Here is a 17,618-nt window from a genome sequence, read left to right on the forward strand (position 1 = left end):
ATTAATAGTAAATATCTTAAATTATTATAAATTAAATTAATATAAATATCATATATAATATAATAAAAAAGATAATTAAATAAAAGTTATATTTCATATATATAAAAAGATAACTAAGGTTGCGCTGAGATAAAGATACAAAATCAGGCTTAGAACACCACATTCATCCGATACCACGCTGCTAAACGCAGCGAATCACTCGAACCAGGCACATCACGGGGAGTCTTTTTTTTTTTATCAACTATCAGCAACAGTTATCGAAAGCAAAAGTTATCAGCAGCCTCTGCACAACTCGCGCCTCCTTCGCGGTGCGCTTCGAGATCCACAGGGTCCGCCGGCGGAACTCCATCCCATAAATATCGCGGCCTCGCGACGCGAAGTAATAGCGCGTAAGGAAAGAGAGACGACGGCGATACGACGCGCCGCTTAACTCATACTCGAACGAGGCTCGTGACTCCACTTGACCGGACGACCGAAGGATGCGGGGATCCGGAGACAGGTGCGCGTTCGCGCGCGAGTACCGCCGTCCATCGTGAAAAGTGGCCACGCCGGTTTTACGCCGGCAATCGATTTTCCTACCACCTTTGACGATTCCGTCCGATTGCACCGGCTGACATTCAGCCGCTGATGTATACGGGCTTTAAGCTTATTACTTGTCCGCGCGAACCGTTTTGTTTTCACTGTATTCGTATACGGGAACCGGGCGGGCTGACCCACAGGACGGGGTCCGGAGCCGGTCCTCGCGACATCTGCGACGGCTCTACAAACGCCGCTGTATGACCAAGTATATTATACGGCTGATCGGGTGGGCAGGTGGAAAAGAAATCTCTGATTCTCTTTCTCTGTTTTATCCCGTATGAAAATCCTCTCATTTTCTTTCCTATTACTCTCTAAATCAGCGGATAATCACTGATATCAGTACCAAGTATGCCACTGGTAGTCGGTGAATGAAATGCGAGATCTCTAACCTATCTAATCTTTATTATCTGACTAATCTTGTTTTAGTGCATAAATTCAATGAATTGGAAGATTGAAATTAACGTGCAATTATCAATGTTTTAATTATATAATGCTCAAGCATTCTTCTTTTTTTAGTTGAACTTCATTGATTATCCAGTGCTAAGTATGCCACTAGATAATTAGTGACTATCCCCTGATTCAGATTTAAAAAGTACGTATTACTTTTGCAAAATCACTGATAGCAAGCGATAATATTGTAACGGGTGCAAGGATTGATCAGCGACGCACAACCTAAACTCAATGTCACTTTGACTTGCTTAAAGCGAGACTTAAAACTCTCTCTCTCTCTCTCTCTCTCTCTCTCTCTCTCTCTCTCTGTCTCGTTTTAAAGCTGATAAAAAAACAGAGACAGAGAAAGTTTTAAGCCTCGCTTAAAATCAAAGTAACGTTGGTGTAATCGGGTCTTAAAAGAATTATTTCAGTATATTGATGTAATAATTTATAAGGCAATATTTTTCTTTGTCTAAATATGATATTAATTTCTTTTGTTTTAAACCATTCAAAATAAAATGAATGAGATAACGGTATTAATTTAAAATAAATAAAGACAAGTGAAGCTTTTAAAAGGTCATAATTCCTTTTTTGACAAAACATACGAGCTAGTACAGTTTTTTATATTCTGAGATTGAATATTAATAGAGCAATCATTTTATTTGATAACCAAAAAAATGTTTAAATTATCAAAATAATTATGTAGAACGCTCAAACTAATTGCTAGAGCGTAAAAACTTTTTGCAGTAATGTCACTTAGACAAATATTTTTACAATATATGGTTATCTAAATGATTACCAACAGATTCATCAATAAAATACATTCATACATTTTTTGATTATCTTTCATCTTTAGGTAAGCATATATTGTAAAATATATTTGAAATTGGACCTTAGTGTTCTGCATAATTATTTTAATGGTTCAACAAAATTATTTTCAGATTTAAAATGTAGCTAAATTTTTTACTTTTTAGCACAAAACCGTTCTTTTCATGTAATCTAGATGAACAGGATTAAAACACGAATTGTAAGAATACCTAATTTCTGGCAAATAGGGCGGAGCAATAACATAGAAAAGTTGGAGTACAAGGAAATGAGGGTTAATGAATCAGCCTTCAACCGATTCAGCCTTCAATCCCATTCATTCACCGTTATTATAATATAACCGACTTCATTCCTTTCGCAACGACGAAGAGCTCCTTCATTACCGTTCCGCTGAAAATGACAGTGCTATTTAACGACCGGGATATGACAAACCTTACCAGTGTTGCAAGATAAACTTAATAATATAATTAATACAAGGCTCTCCGTCTTTTGTGTCTCCCTCCCGGTCATCTGCATATCGACATAATCGCCGAACGTTATTATCGTCGCGATTACCAGCCGATAAGTGTGTTCGTTACAAACCGACGTTGTTTTCGTCACGCAGTCGCGAAGAAAGGTGTCGAGCGTCAAAAACCGGCCGTCGCGCGCCGAGTCTGCCGATCGCCGCCGATCTCTCGTTTCGCATCGGGCCGTCATGTGTGCCCATCGTGCAGATCGATATTCAGCGCGGTCTAATTGCTGTGTTTTTAATAATGACGTTAATGAACGATGTGTATCGCGTGTCCGGTGGGCCGACTCAACTTGACTACCTCGCTGGGCCCGGAGCTCGGCCCAACTTGGCGCGTTGCCAATCCGATTAAAGGCAAATCGAATCTCTCTCCCGACAGTTCGCTTTCTCTCTCTCTCTCTCTCTCTCTCTCTCTCTCTCTCGCTTTCACTCTGTTAACCTCCGTTGAAACGGACTTGTCCCCGACACCGATGGCGATACCGATCGTCTTGCACGCGTACCGTGTTCTCGTCTAAGAGAAAGGGATACAAAAAAAAAAAGCGCGATTCGCACACACGGCCAACGAACGGTTGATCCTTTGCGTGTCCCGTCATTTTATCGGAAATGATGCCTTCTCCGTGATGCGATATTTGACGACGTTCCTCGCCGGCTACCGAACTCGGCAGATGTCTCAACGTACTTTTTCAGCGTCTCTTGTCGAAACGAACGATAAGGGAATTGACAACGACGCTTGTTACTTAATGCGAGAGATCACAAACAAAATTGGTGCCAATCCGATTTGTATTATTTGACGTCCAATATATATCTTGGATATACAGGGTGTATCTTAAACAACGCTCATTAATCATATAGTGCAATTTCCCAATAAAAAACTGAGTCAAAAGATCCTCTACTATTTAAAAATTTTCGCAATACTTTTTTTAGTCATTCAATGAACAAAATGTGTAAAACGTATAAGACATCTTTAAGAAATCTTTGAGAGTTCTTTAAGAAACATCAAAATATTTCACAAAGAATATTGAAAGATATCTTGAAGTTGTTAAAGTTGTCTTATACATCGATTTTATCCATTTATTCGGTAATCTTTAGAAATTAGTATCTTGTTAACTATTGCGAAAATTGCACAATGCTAGAAAACTTTTCGACTCGCTCAGTTTTTTATTAGAAATAGCACTGTATGATTAGTGGATATTATTATTATTAAAATACACTCTGTATACACAGATTTAAAATTTTTAATTCAACAACATTCGCACAAAGTTTTATAATATTCTTTACATATTATACGTTCTCTATTTAAGTATATATTGAAAGAAAAATTTTTGATATTTGTGACTATAATTGCATGATAAATAATTAAGAGCTCCATTTTTATAATTATTGCTGCTATATAATGTTAATAATAATATAATAATATATTTCTAAACTTCTATAAATCGGAATAGAGTCGTAATAATCTACGAGTTACGAAGACCAAAGATTTAAGATTTTTGTTATATAAACAGCAAAATTTTTATCCTCACTATGCGACGAAAGACGATTAAAAAGAAATTGCTCTGAGAGTTAAGTGATTACATCCATCTTCAAGATACACCGAAAATAAATTCTCATCGTTTATTCTTAATGTTAATTGATTTAAAGTTCAAGACAGCTAAAATTTTCACAATTTCCATAACTTTGTTAAGATAAAAATACTCGTAATTACTAATTTCGACGTACGAATGCAAAACTAATGAACTGTAGATAAATAAATGCGGCAGTTAGTCCTTCTTGATCTATCGATCCGATAGGAATATCGAGAATTTATGTTAGGGGGATATATTGTAATTCTGTCTCTCGTTTGCGATATCAAGCTGCCAAACAGCTTGACTTGAGAGAATCCAAAATGAAATAACTTTTAATCTTCTAGATATGTCAAAGTTAAAGTAGCAAAATTAATTAGGCATTTCACCTTGCTAAAAAGGCTGTCCGCGAATAATAATTAATCCTTCAATTGATCTTTATCGTTTCACTTGTTTTCATTATTTATGTAATATCAAGACTAATGAATTTTTATTGAAGAGAGACGCAATGCGTATCAATTCTCTTTATGACATTCTCACTCTTTAACTACACAGCCATCTCAAAGTAGTCGGATTTATTTTTAAGACAATTATGTATAATTGCAACAGAAAATAATAAGATCTTGCGACCACAAGAATTAACGTCGCAATAAAATGATACTGCCCATATTTGTTACAATTCATTATCGTAATCTCTTCGACCGAAGAGAGACAACCCAACAAAAAAAATCGATGCAAACGTAAATCCTTTGGAGAGAAGAGATACTGAAGTGGAGGGTTTTACAACGTACACGCCATTATTCGTCGAGTTAACAAACTTGCGCCGAAGGATACTCGTGGATCCCGTCCGCGATTGCCGATGGCTATCGATGCAAACGAGAGGCGCGACTCCGATCTAGAATGGAATCATTTTTCAGGCGGTCGACGGACAGACGGACACGGCGGATTGCAAAGAGAGGCGAGACAAGACAGGTGAGATGGAAGCCGCTGACGACTCTATAAAACGACGTGCGTCGCTCGCAACATTGTCCGGCAAAATCATGAAGGCTCGCCGCATCGCGATAATGTGAAAAATGAATTCCGCCGTAGATAATCGGTGAAATTAAATAAATGCATTGGATGACGGACCATCGTTTCTATCGATCACATCTTCTTTAATCCTTTCACCCCAAGCATAAATACGCTTTTTATTTATTCATCGCGAAAAAAGTATTCTAAAATGTAATTCTTATCATTTCGACTTAAATAAAATAAAATATAACCACATAATATACCATAAAAATGGTGATATCTCAAAACTCATCGACATATAAAGCATAATTTAGGAATAAAATTTTAATAAATTCAGACGTGTAAAAGAAAATAAAAATTTCGCGCTATTTAAAATCTTATTCTATTCCTAACATCTAATATTCTTATTCAAAGATACTTTTTATTAAAATTTTATTAAAATTAACTTTTAGAGGATAGGGATCTATTTTTTTTTTAATCCTACAGGGAGCTTTTCCTCGAGTAAGATTTGTTATAATTCACTATTTTATTTTATTTCTTACTTCAAAATATAACACTGTTTCAGCGCCACTATAATGGTTTTCCCGTCCTGTAAAGATTAAATATTTTATGCATTAATTTCATTTTCAAATTATCTCACATAATCGTGCAAAAAAGTCATCGCGTATTTAAAGAAGACATTAGAAACGTGGACAGAAGGAATGCGATGTTGTAAACACTATAGTCATCGCCGGAATAAAGATGGAAACGTTAGTTCGAAACATTAATAATAGTCGCAGGACTAATTACTCACTGGGCGAGCGCATCAAATACTCATTACACAATTCGTTACCCTCAGACACCTTAATCAAAACGTACCACACGTGAACATGACATGGTGGCAATATGTGCACAATATATCAGCCTGTGACACTAGAAACGTCTGCCAGCGAAGTCATTCAAATTTAAAGCAAACATATCAGCCGAATCCCTCATAATTTCCAAGAATTATTCATAAATTAATCAATTTCGAATAATCTTCTCTTGAATAATTATCAGTTTATAAAGATATATCAATTATAATTAAATACATGTATTAATATGTATGTATTTAAATAAACTGTGTATATATATTTATCTGTATTAGACATCTAAAAATATATACACTGAAATTATAACATCCGATTAACATACGATTTTATGTAAATGAGTTGTATTAATCTGTTGAAAAAAAAAGAGCTTTATCACTCCACAAATAAGCTAACGTTGCCATCATTTTGACATTCAAATAACTTTAACGTGATTTAATATCAAAATAATGACAAATAACGTCAATTTGTTTGCTGGATAAGGAAGTTAAATGCTGAATAATTAATAATTAGTACAGATGTATACTATATAATATGCGTTTGATTTGTTATCTCATTCTTTGATAAATATTAATAATTATAAAAAAACATATTATAATAACTATCTATTATTTATTACATAGAATACGAGGGACTGCATTCTATGTAATAAATAATAATAAATTTTCATCCTTTTAATATATAATAATCTACCGGTAGAATACTTTGATTTTCTCTCGATTTGCCCAGACAAAGATTTCTTTGATTCACAAAAATGTTTCTTTGCTGTACGGTTAAAGAAAAAATTTCTTTAATTTGTACATCATTTCTTTACTTTAAACATTATTTTTTGAAATTAAATAAAAAAATCTATTTAATTTAAAAAAATTATGTTTAAATCAAAGAAATGACGTTCAAATTAAAGAAATTTTTTTCTTTAACCGTGAAACATTTTTTTGAATTAAAAAAATTTCTCTGGGTGCTGGTTTCACGTGAAATATTTTCTGCATTCATCATTAACGAGTTTTACGGAGTTATTCTGACAACGTGCCGCAATTTCTCAGAATATTAAAGGCACCCAGACTGTTTGCCTTAATTAACTATAACGCTTCTGTCACCTTATAGCGGTACGTACCTAATAATTAAATTGCAGAACGGGGACTTTTTTCTTATTAAATGACACGTGAATGTTATAAAAACCTGACTTCGAGATATTAAAAGTATCATCTGTATCAAATTAATTTTCTTGGTAATATCTATAAATAAAAGCTGCGAAAAAAAACTCCTCAATTTCTATTTTTGTTTTAATCAAAATGTGCTACCTGCTGTATAGATGTATTTATATATAAGTCATCTCTTTAATTTATTTTAATTTATTACAAAAGAATTTATCACGAAAATCCAATTATTTAAATAAAATAAGTTTTTGTTTGTTGAAGAGATCGAGATTAATCTCGTGACTGTGTCTTATCAAAAAGTCATCGATTTACCAACGCCGCCGGCACGAATAAAATCGCGAAGAACAGCGATGTTACCGCCAAAAAAGAGGCACGCGCATCTCGTCCCTAAACGATCATTTTGGCCGATCGGTGTTCGCGCGCGAGCAACGTTTATAAATGTGGACACGCCTATACTTAATATATCATACACACGTGTAAATGTATATCATAAACGTCCGGGAGAGATGCGTAAGTCCACGATGGAGAGATACAGCCGAGCGATACGGTTACCATCTCGTTATTACGCCTTATTTGCATTTTCCATTTCGTCGCCGCACCTGGCAGAGTGAGAGAAAGCAAAATGAAGAGAGAGAGAGAGAGAAAGAGAGAGAGAGAGAAGGGAAGAAAAAAGAGAAAGAGCCCGATGACGATAAAAGGGAGAAGAATGAGAGAGGCAAAGCCAAAGAGAAATCAGCGAGATGGATCTGTTGATCGAAAACCGGAAGAACGCGAGATAAAAAACTCTTTTGATATTTGACTTATTATTTGTTAAAAAAATCTGAATGTGTATGTATGTTTTGTAAATTGGTTTTATATGATATTGACGGGCTCTAAAAATTCCTGAGACTCTGAAATTTCGATAATTCAAATACAGTAGCTGAAATACTTGATGCAAAACAATTAAATTGCATTAATTTAATTTCAGATTTATCCTCTATCATGCAGGCAATTTAATATGATTTAATCCTCTCCGAAGCTGACATTAAAATCTTATCATAATTACTAAACCTATAAGACACGTTTAATTTATGTTAATTAAAAGGCATCAATTAAATTCAAAGAATCAAAAATACGACATAACTCGTATAAAAGAAAATGAATAAATACTAATAAAACTTGGTCATTTGCATTAACTAGATTAGTACACATTAAAGACTATTTTATATAATATATCTAAATGCACTTAGTAACATAATATTATATAATCAACTTTAAAATAATACATGTACATTTTGTTAAATAACATCACGATATCATTGAGTATTTAATCGTTTAAAATATTTATGTATATGCTTTTACATTCATCGCTAATTTCATGTACAGCAGCTAATGTAATGCAAATGACCGAATTATACTATTTTAATAATAATAATTTAAATTTGCAGATGTAACATAAAGAAAATGGAATTGTTTGACACTTTTGATAAAGAGATTTATGAACGAGTCTCTAAAGGACCGTCAGTTTCGGAAAATTAACATATGAAGTATTTATTCAAGACAAAGATTCTCCAGGTTCGAATCGGCGAATATTATGATGTCAGATCATCAAGAACAAAACAAACAGACAATTTGTTAAATAAATGAACTGTGTTTCTTGTCAAGAAAGCGCTTCATTGTTGAAATTGCAATTCAAGACGAGTAAATATATAACACGAAATACGCTCCAATACCTATTAAGCACGCAACGCGTGTCACACTTGAAAAATTTGTACGACTAATTACTATCGCGTATCTTTAATTAATCCGCTCAGATACTCCCGACACCCGATTCGTGCACTGGATGCACTTCAGACACGAAGGATGCGTCTTAATAATTAAATCGCTCCAATGAACGCGGCGTTGACTCAATGTGCAGCAACGCATATCCATTGCGAATATCGAAGGATCTATTAATTACGATCGCGTTAATTAATACATCACGAACTGATTTATCGCTATATTGCTGTATGTAACTCGCACTGGGAAATGATGCGGAAAATGCGAACAACCTCGACGAGAATGATGCAATACGAACAAAACGCAAGGCAAAACGAAAAGCATTCATAATCAGCTGATGTGATTATCGTATATGTAAAGCTTAATTAATCTTAATTTAATCAATAATCTAATGTCATTTTGATTTTGTAGCAGTAATCTCGGTATCTGAAAAATACGATAAAAATCGCATAAATAATGCAATCGGTAGCATACCTATTCAACAATTTTATTTAACTGATATTTCCATTATCTAATTAAGATCAATTAATATATTTACTCATTTGTCAATTATAAATAATTGAGCAGTTTTATTTTTGGTAATAAGAATAATTTAATATTTTTTCCTATAAAAACATTTATCTATTATATAATTATATTACATATTTTTTCACAAAAAGTTTGTAATCGTTTCGCCTGCAATAATTTGCTATTGTAATCGCATTTTTGCACGCGTTTTATGTTATTTCATCAGATTAATAAAATATCGTAGATTATTTTGAAAAAACCAATTTTGATTACCGTTCACAATTTGCAATGAATAATGAGAAATTGTTTTAGTTTTGCGCGAAAGTTCAGTGACAAGTGTAGATGAAATCATTATACATGTAAGAATCGTATTTTATTACGAATTAAACACGAACCATCCCAAGTAAGAAGTGATACGATATTATAATAAAATCGCATACGTTATTTCAAGCGATAGATGTGCTTTTTCTTAGTAGGTATATTTATATAGAAGACTATACCGTGCAGTTTCTTTCCGCGAACACGACAGCCTCGCTGCTTCGTTCGCGTGCTTTTTAAGTAGAGAGCATCGCTCAATTCATTAAAATTGCAATAAAAAATATCTTCGGCTTCGTCAAGTATAACTGCCAGCATTACGCGGGTTGTCTCACTCGGATACACGCCGGAGGTAGTCCGGGATGTTTAAAATTCGCATGAGCTGATAACGAAGTGATATACGTAACGTGTCTCGGTTATAAATCTTTTTTTCTACTAATTACGACGATAAGGATACGACGTCGTAAATCATCGAAATAATTGGCCGCGCACGGTCAGTCACGCATTGTGTACGATCCTCTTAACGCCTGTCTGCGCGCACAGAAGGGCCATCATGATATAGCTATTAAGTTCTCAAACGTATCGGACGAAAAGCAATCCGGAAAAATTCTCTCTCGCTGCGAGAGTTTTATTAGAGTGATATTTAGTCACGCTTAATCGAGCATTAAGTGTGAGACGACGTGTGAATGGGTTCCGAGCTGTGCTCATTAATCTTTTTCCCTCAATGTTTTATTTTACGTGTCAGCGAAATCTATCAATTTTTTACGAATACGAAGGGAAGCGTCCGACGGATAAGTTTCCGATTAAATTAAATAAGAACGCCATAAAAATGTATAATTGAAAGAGTGTTATTAATCCTAATTATATAAATTGTTCTAAGAATATTTGTATTTCAATTTCTTGCTCTATAGCTTTTATTTTATTTTTTTGTTTCCCTTCTTTTTCAGCATTTGTTTAAGCAAACTCAAAAATTTATTACTCATAATGTACTCAACACATCAAAATTGTCTAAACAATATTATTATGTAATACCTTATATTTTTACAGTGTTCTCAATTTCGTTTTTTTTTTTTCAAAATGTAAATATATTTAGTCTTCCATGCATAATAAATAATTGTACATACCTGGATACCAATTAAATAATTTTTTCCTTAGGACGCAAAATGTAAACAGTAAGAAATTTCTTCGTTAACTTCAATAGTAAAATTTTTATTTTTCATGTTTCCCCAAGAAACCCCAAGAAAAAAAGTTACATGATTGCTACACAGAATTAAATATCGCTTTCTTTTTTTAGAGTTTGTCCATTAAAAAATAATAGATTTATGAGACATTATACATTTGATAGAAATACATATACATTTAATAGAAATTTAATAGAAATAGTAAATCTATTTCCTCTAATATATATATATATATATATAAAATATAATTTAGAACTTACACAGATACGATGCGCAGCAGTTGAACTACGTTGAACCACGTCGAACTGTAAAATACGAACATAATATCTGAATTAGCATTTAAAATAATTAAAGAGATTTAAAAATATTTAAAAGATTAATTGTTGCATAACTGTACAAAAAATAATTGTTAATTAAAACCGCAAATGTTGCATAAATGTATAAAAAATATATTGAAAACTTACCTCATAGTTGCTCCGCCAGATCTCCTCCTCTCAGCTTCCTTCATTGCACAACATCACTTAACACCCGCGAAAATAAATTACGAAATACATTAATACGGGAATTTCATCGAACAATTCAAACATAACCTTGCAAATTTCTCTTGCAACATTCTAGAACGGACAACACGATGAGAACGCACGAAAAATCTCTCAGATTGCGTCAAGTTAAATTAAGTTATCCACTCAATCGTTCCACGATTCATTGTGAATGAACGAGTTTCGAACGACGAGATGTTTTAACAAGTTACCGACAAGCCAAATGTTCGTAGAGAAGGATTCTATTCGGCACTTGTCGCGACGAAATTTCGAGAAGTAAAATGCGACATCGAACGAATAATAAACAAGATGACTGTGTAAGTTCAACGGTCGACGCGCGCCGCGAGTAAGTAAACATCAACCGTCGCATTCCGCTACGAAATATTTCATACGTTATAATTTATAAAATATTAATGTATGCTGAATGTTCTATTCCCCTCGTATCACAGATTTTTAAAAAACGATCAATATATCATGTCTTTGGGTTACTTGACTTTTAAAATCACTTGATCTTTATGATCTATGTTACAATACATTAATATCAAAATAACAATTTATGTTTAAATTACCAAGATCTTTCGGAATTAACCATCTATCAAACTCAATTATAAATTTCTTTGTCTTGTAAAAAGTCAAACAATTCAATTTTATTTAAGTTACATCTATTATAATCTTGGATTATTCATATTAAATATAGTATTTATTCTTTTTAAATGAGTTATGTATATTTTAAAGTTCTTTAAAACTAATTAGCGCTTTTTAATTAATATAATTGAATGTGATCTTTACAAACTCAACGTCAGTAACTATGTTAGATTTTGATGTCAGCTGCGGAAGATAAAAGCACGATAAATCTGAATTATGAATCTGAATTCTAAGTCGTTGTGTGAGGAAATATTTATTGTTCGTAAATAATCTATTTTCTATCCCTTATCGTTTCAGTTCCTTATCGTAAAACGGAATTGTGCAAGATATGCTTTGATATATTTACAAATTTTGACAATTGATCATGCATGTTAATAATTGCTAATTGTTTATAAAGAATAAGTAAAGAGGAAGTTTTGTAGCGTTTTACTTTCAGTTGCAAATGCGGTACCAGAAATGATACACGGATCGTGCCACTACCTGCTAGCTCGAACTCTACCAAGGGAATGAGAAACGATGACTGTACATATACACAACGACGCGTCTAAACACTAAGGTCATACGTCATCAAAACGAACGTTAAGATTACACGCCAGCTTTCTAAGAAATATACCATACTAGGAAAACGCCGAATTCTAATTCTGATAATTTTAATAAACAATAAGAATGAAATTGATCACTGCAAAAAAATGTGATGACTTTACCTCATGTTTTCGTAATTTATTAAAAATCATACAATATATTTTACATGAAAGATTGAAGAGAAAGTAGAGTTAGAAATTAATTTTTATATACTTTTTTAAATAAAAGAAAATTTTATAGACATTTTTGCAAATACTGTTTTAAATAGAATAAACAAATCTCATTCTTTAAATAAATATCAGATATAAATTTTCAATAATTTGTTTAAGTGTGTGATTTAATAATTATTAAATAACGTCTTTTAATTTACAAGTTAAAAAACATTTCTTATTAGTAGAAAAATTATCATTATTAACTGCAATAATGTACGTAGCACTTCTAAAAAAGAAAATATGATTACACTGTAATTTGTAATACTTTTTTAAAAATTATTTTAAAATATTATATGATACATTCAATATATAATGTGTGTCAGAATCTATAATATATTATTTCTCTTATCTATACATACTTGTCCATCACAATTGTCAAGTAATTATTTCGTTTGAAATTGAAGAAATTTGTCGAGAGAAAAAGTGAGATCAAAATTAACAGGAAACTTCTCTCAACAAAAAAGACTTCCTCCGCGAGGAAAAAATTGCATTCTGACGCAGGAACAACGCGTACAGGATCGCGGCGGAAGCGCGGCTCGAAATCGAGGATGGAGCAACGAGAATCAAGGACGACGCGCGCAGAAGAGACCTACCAATAATAAGACTAAGTGGCGTAGGTTAATTGCCGAGATTCTCATTCGAGCGGGATCTCTGCGACCGGTAGCAAGAGCACAACGGTGCAGAGTGTGAGGGAAGATGAGCTCGAACGTGTGAGAAAGGTGAGGGAGGTACACACAACCTCCGGGGTAGATCTGCTATCTGGAGCCCCGAGAAGGTACCCGAGTGCCAGGGACTATCTATCGCACACCGCCTCTTCAACGCCCGGCGAATTCACCTCCAGGGCCCGGACTTCGCCACCTTATTCTTCTTCTTCCATTTCTTTCACTTCTCCTTCTTCTTCCTTCGTTTCTCTCTACCTCGAGGCGAGGGAGGCACCCACCACGTGTCTACTTGAAAAATCAGCGCGGTTACCGAGGGCCCTAATTAATTTACATAGCATTCATGGAGAGCAAAAGGAGGGGAGGGGGGGGGAATTCCTCACGGGTTACTACCTGTGTTACTCGGATTAATGTTGCCGATCGAATGCGGAGCTGTTAATCTTGTTAACAGCTGCAACGCTCGCCGAGGCGCGAACTGAACTTTTTAATCGAGAAGCTCGATTCTGTGGAACGGAAGTCGGTTGATGTTGATAACTTTTCGGAAATTGAACTCCGCAATCACAATAATGCATAAGAAAATGTAGAAAACGACCGGAAACGACAATGCGATTTTATTAATGCTTTTACGCAGTTTTAATGAATGTTATGATAACTGTGTCTAAAATGTGTATATAATATTTAAAAATAATAGGATAAGGTGATACAATTCTGAACGAAATAAAATTTGAATCCAATTTTCGAGAAATTCAACTCTAATCTCATTGTGTGGAAAGTACTAAACAGGAAAAACTAAAACTTGCACTTCGAAAATTGGATTAAAATCTTACGTCAGAATTGTACCACGTGAAATTGTATCACTTTGCCCTAGAAACAAAAGATAAACGAACATAATTAAAGCTACGAGCAACTTAAAACTTATTGTTTCTACCTGATTACCTTTAACTTAATTTCTATTTAATCTTCGATTATAGCAACAAGTCATCTGAACCCAAAGCAAACATTTTTAAACAGTTACACAATGTGTATGATTGGTACTATGAGACTCTAAGGCTCAGTTTTATAACTCACGCTTAATCGAAGTTCAACTTATTTCTTATCTCTTTCCAATTCTAGCATTAGAAAGAGATGAGGAATAAGTTAAACCTCGGTGGAACTGGGACCTTGTAGGTAAAAAAACCTTCAATCGCCAAGATGAATATTTCCTTACATTTATATGCTTCAAACAGAACGCTTTAAAACTTAAGTGCTGTTTTTATAGCTGAAGTTAATTGTCATCAAGTCACAATAATGATAACAGTATTTCTGTTTACACGAAAAGAAGATAAAATCCGAAACTATTATGTGCATGCAGATCCCTCTCCATAATTCTAAAATTCCGCGAAAGTGGCGTGTCAGGGAAGTAGGGAAGAAGAGACGGGGACTTATATACGGACTTATATACGCGGGAACTCCCACAGGTATCGGAACAGATCGGAGACGACACTCTATTGGGAATCCTCGGCAGAGATCCGAGTCTTGACAATGAATACCTATTAAAATGGTGCGAACAATGCGCTACGGGTTAGGTCCCGCTGCGTCTTTCGCGCGTGCGAGTTCTGTCCTGCGGTATCGCGGCAGCAACAGTGACCAGGATAGCCGACGCAACGGCAGCAACAAGAGCTCTAAGTGGAAGTCCCAGGCCGCAACCTCGCGCGCGGGCCTCGGTGATATACTGCGAGATCCGCGATATCGCGCGGAGGTAGCCAGCAGCAAGCAACGCACGTACACAAACGGACGAACCAGCATCACGGAGGAGGCCGTCCTCCTCCGCGCGTTCAATCCGGATTCGTGCTCGTGCATTACCTTGCATACGCTATTGCGCCCCCGGTATATCTGCCATCTCGCTTCCTCGCGTCCTCTCGAAACGAGGATCGGGCCGTTCCCGATCCTCTTCGCGCGTTCGACCATCGACCGAGCCGTATGATGCCCACCTCTTCCGCTAATGGACTCTTTCCCACCCGTTCCTTCTCCGTTTGCCACTCTCTTTCGAAGGAAATACCATCGCGTAGTCCTGTCACGTATCTAGTTAATTGCTCCTATTTATATAATTAAGAGTTCTAGCGTTTTGAAAAGTTGCAGAATTTTTAGATATATATTTACAAACATTTTACGTAACGTTTAAGTAAAAGTCAACACTTTTTTTGAAAATGTTAAATTTCCAAAACAGAAAAATGTTTCACATTCGCATGGGAGTCAAACAGTCGCATTTAAAGGAATGATAATTAAAACTAATTGGAACGATTAGAAAAGTTTGAAGATAATTTCAAATGAGCGATCAAAAAACAGAGAATCTCGAAGCGATATAAATCCGTGATTTGTTTAATGCAGATACAAGTATATTTATACAAATTTTATTTGAAAAAAATCATTCTTTAAATTCCTCGCATAAATTATTACTACTTTCGTAGTTCCAAGAGTTTCTCATTCAACATTAAAGGTTCTATTCTGTAATTATATCGTTACAATATCGTTAAGAGTTACAGAATAGACTCCTTAATTATGAAGTTAACAGTTGCTTTGAGCTAATTGTTAGCAAGAGACGTGCTCTTGAAGCGAAGACGTTATCTAGTCTCATTGTATTAGGAACTTCTTAGAGTAATCTTTTTCGATCAGCTGATACGTTTTAAATTCTGATGCGATTTCTTAAAGAAAATGAGAAGTGAATGCGACGACAATCTTATTTTTTTGCCCATCCTGGTAATCCTCGGCGTAAAATCAATGAGCTCGATTTCGCGTTGGCGCAGGAGTCACTTTGCTCGTCGCGAGATTGGAAACAAGGGACGAAAGTACGGTGGCGGATAATGGTAGGGGAAGAAGACGAGAGCGTCTACCCATTATTCCGCGGCGATTCTTCGATTGGCCCTACCTGATTGCGATTGCAGATGAGATTGCACACCCGTGGTGCAGGAAGGCGTTCTCTCGCTCAAGTTGCATAATTTCTGCATAGCAGCCGAACGTATTGCTCACGGGAGCAAATCAGTTCTTTTTTTTTTTTTTTTTCTTTAAGCGCGAAGTAAAATAAAAAATCTCTTTGTTCTAAAAAAATTCTTCTTTATATGTAAACAAGAATTAATTATCATTAATTTTATGATTAAATAAATCGTTTTAATATATATTAACAGTATTAATATTTCAACTTTATTTGTTAACCCTTAAGTACCATTAATTTATATTTTACTGTAAATTCTTATTTTGTGTGTATCCGAATAAAGATTTAATTTCAATAATCTATCTCTGTGTAAAACATGATTTTAATATTAAGCCATCAATCAATGGATTGTGAAAGAATGATGAGCAAGTTTATGAACCGCGCATTGTTTCCGGATCATATTGTTTAGAAAATCTAACGAGTATCTCGCGTGCCAACGAAAGATTGTGGATACTTGTATTATAATGGAGCTCACAGCTACAACTCAAGATATTTGTTGTCCGAATTCTACGTTCAGCTATCATTACGCACAGATAGCAATATTAAATTAATATTAAATTGAATTAATAATAGGATTAATTAATAATTAATTAAGCCGCTAGTAATACCAGCTTCAGATTTAACGCGATTATTACAGCGTGATTAATAATTAAACAATATGCGTGATATATTTCTTGAATCAAATTGTCAAATAAGCAACATAATTTAAGTTGAATTAGATTCTTGAATGTATGCGGTAAATTTTAAAATTATGAAATATATGCGTTCAATATTTACTTGGATGAACCTTATAAAATATAATATATACAGTAATAATATAAATTGCAGTAATATGCACAATGTAATTCTGAATACTTACCTTGAAAGTAGCTCTTGGTGCGGAGGTAGCTTACGCTGAGTCTGAGGATGCTCAGTCGATCCAGCTTGCTGAGGATATTTTGCTCAAAAGGAAGTAACGATGCTAGCGTATCCAGCTCGGCGTTTAATCGTTCTCGATGCCGCTTGCTGGGATTCGACTTTGTCACCCCGTCCTTCTGTGGTGGTTTTAAGCTGCAATGAGACAAATATATTCTTATGTACAATACATGTTATAGATTTTAATAAATTAGAGAAAGAAAAAGAAGTTATTGTAAAAAGAGATTCTATAACGAATGTTATGTTAAAAATAGAAAGTTTAAGAGACTAAATAAATAACAATACATTTTTTATTTAAAATTTGATAACAAATTGATTCAAAATATCGGAAATTTTTAATATATATATTCCATATAACACTTCAATAAAATTATTAAAAATATATTAAACATTAAAACCTTCGTGTTTTGGAGTA

General features: G+C 34.3%; 1 protein-coding gene across 1 annotated transcript in view; it reads right to left on the reverse strand.

Moving 5' to 3' along the window:
- LOC108754124 (circadian locomoter output cycles protein kaput) overlaps positions 1-17,618 on the reverse strand; it is a 204,315-nt gene that overhangs the window by 113,167 nt on the left and 73,530 nt on the right. Inside the window, exon 2 of the mRNA XM_018496207.1 lies at positions 17,148-17,338. Within this exon, the coding sequence (XP_018351709.1) occupies positions 17,148-17,338 (191 nt within the window). The remainder of the gene's footprint in view (positions 1-17,147; positions 17,339-17,618) is intronic.

Source organism: Trachymyrmex septentrionalis, unplaced genomic scaffold, assembly GCF_001594115.1.
Source record: "Trachymyrmex septentrionalis isolate Tsep2-gDNA-1 unplaced genomic scaffold, Tsep1.0 scaffold76, whole genome shotgun sequence".
In the NCBI taxonomy this organism is placed as follows: Eukaryota; Metazoa; Arthropoda; class Insecta; order Hymenoptera; family Formicidae; genus Trachymyrmex; species Trachymyrmex septentrionalis.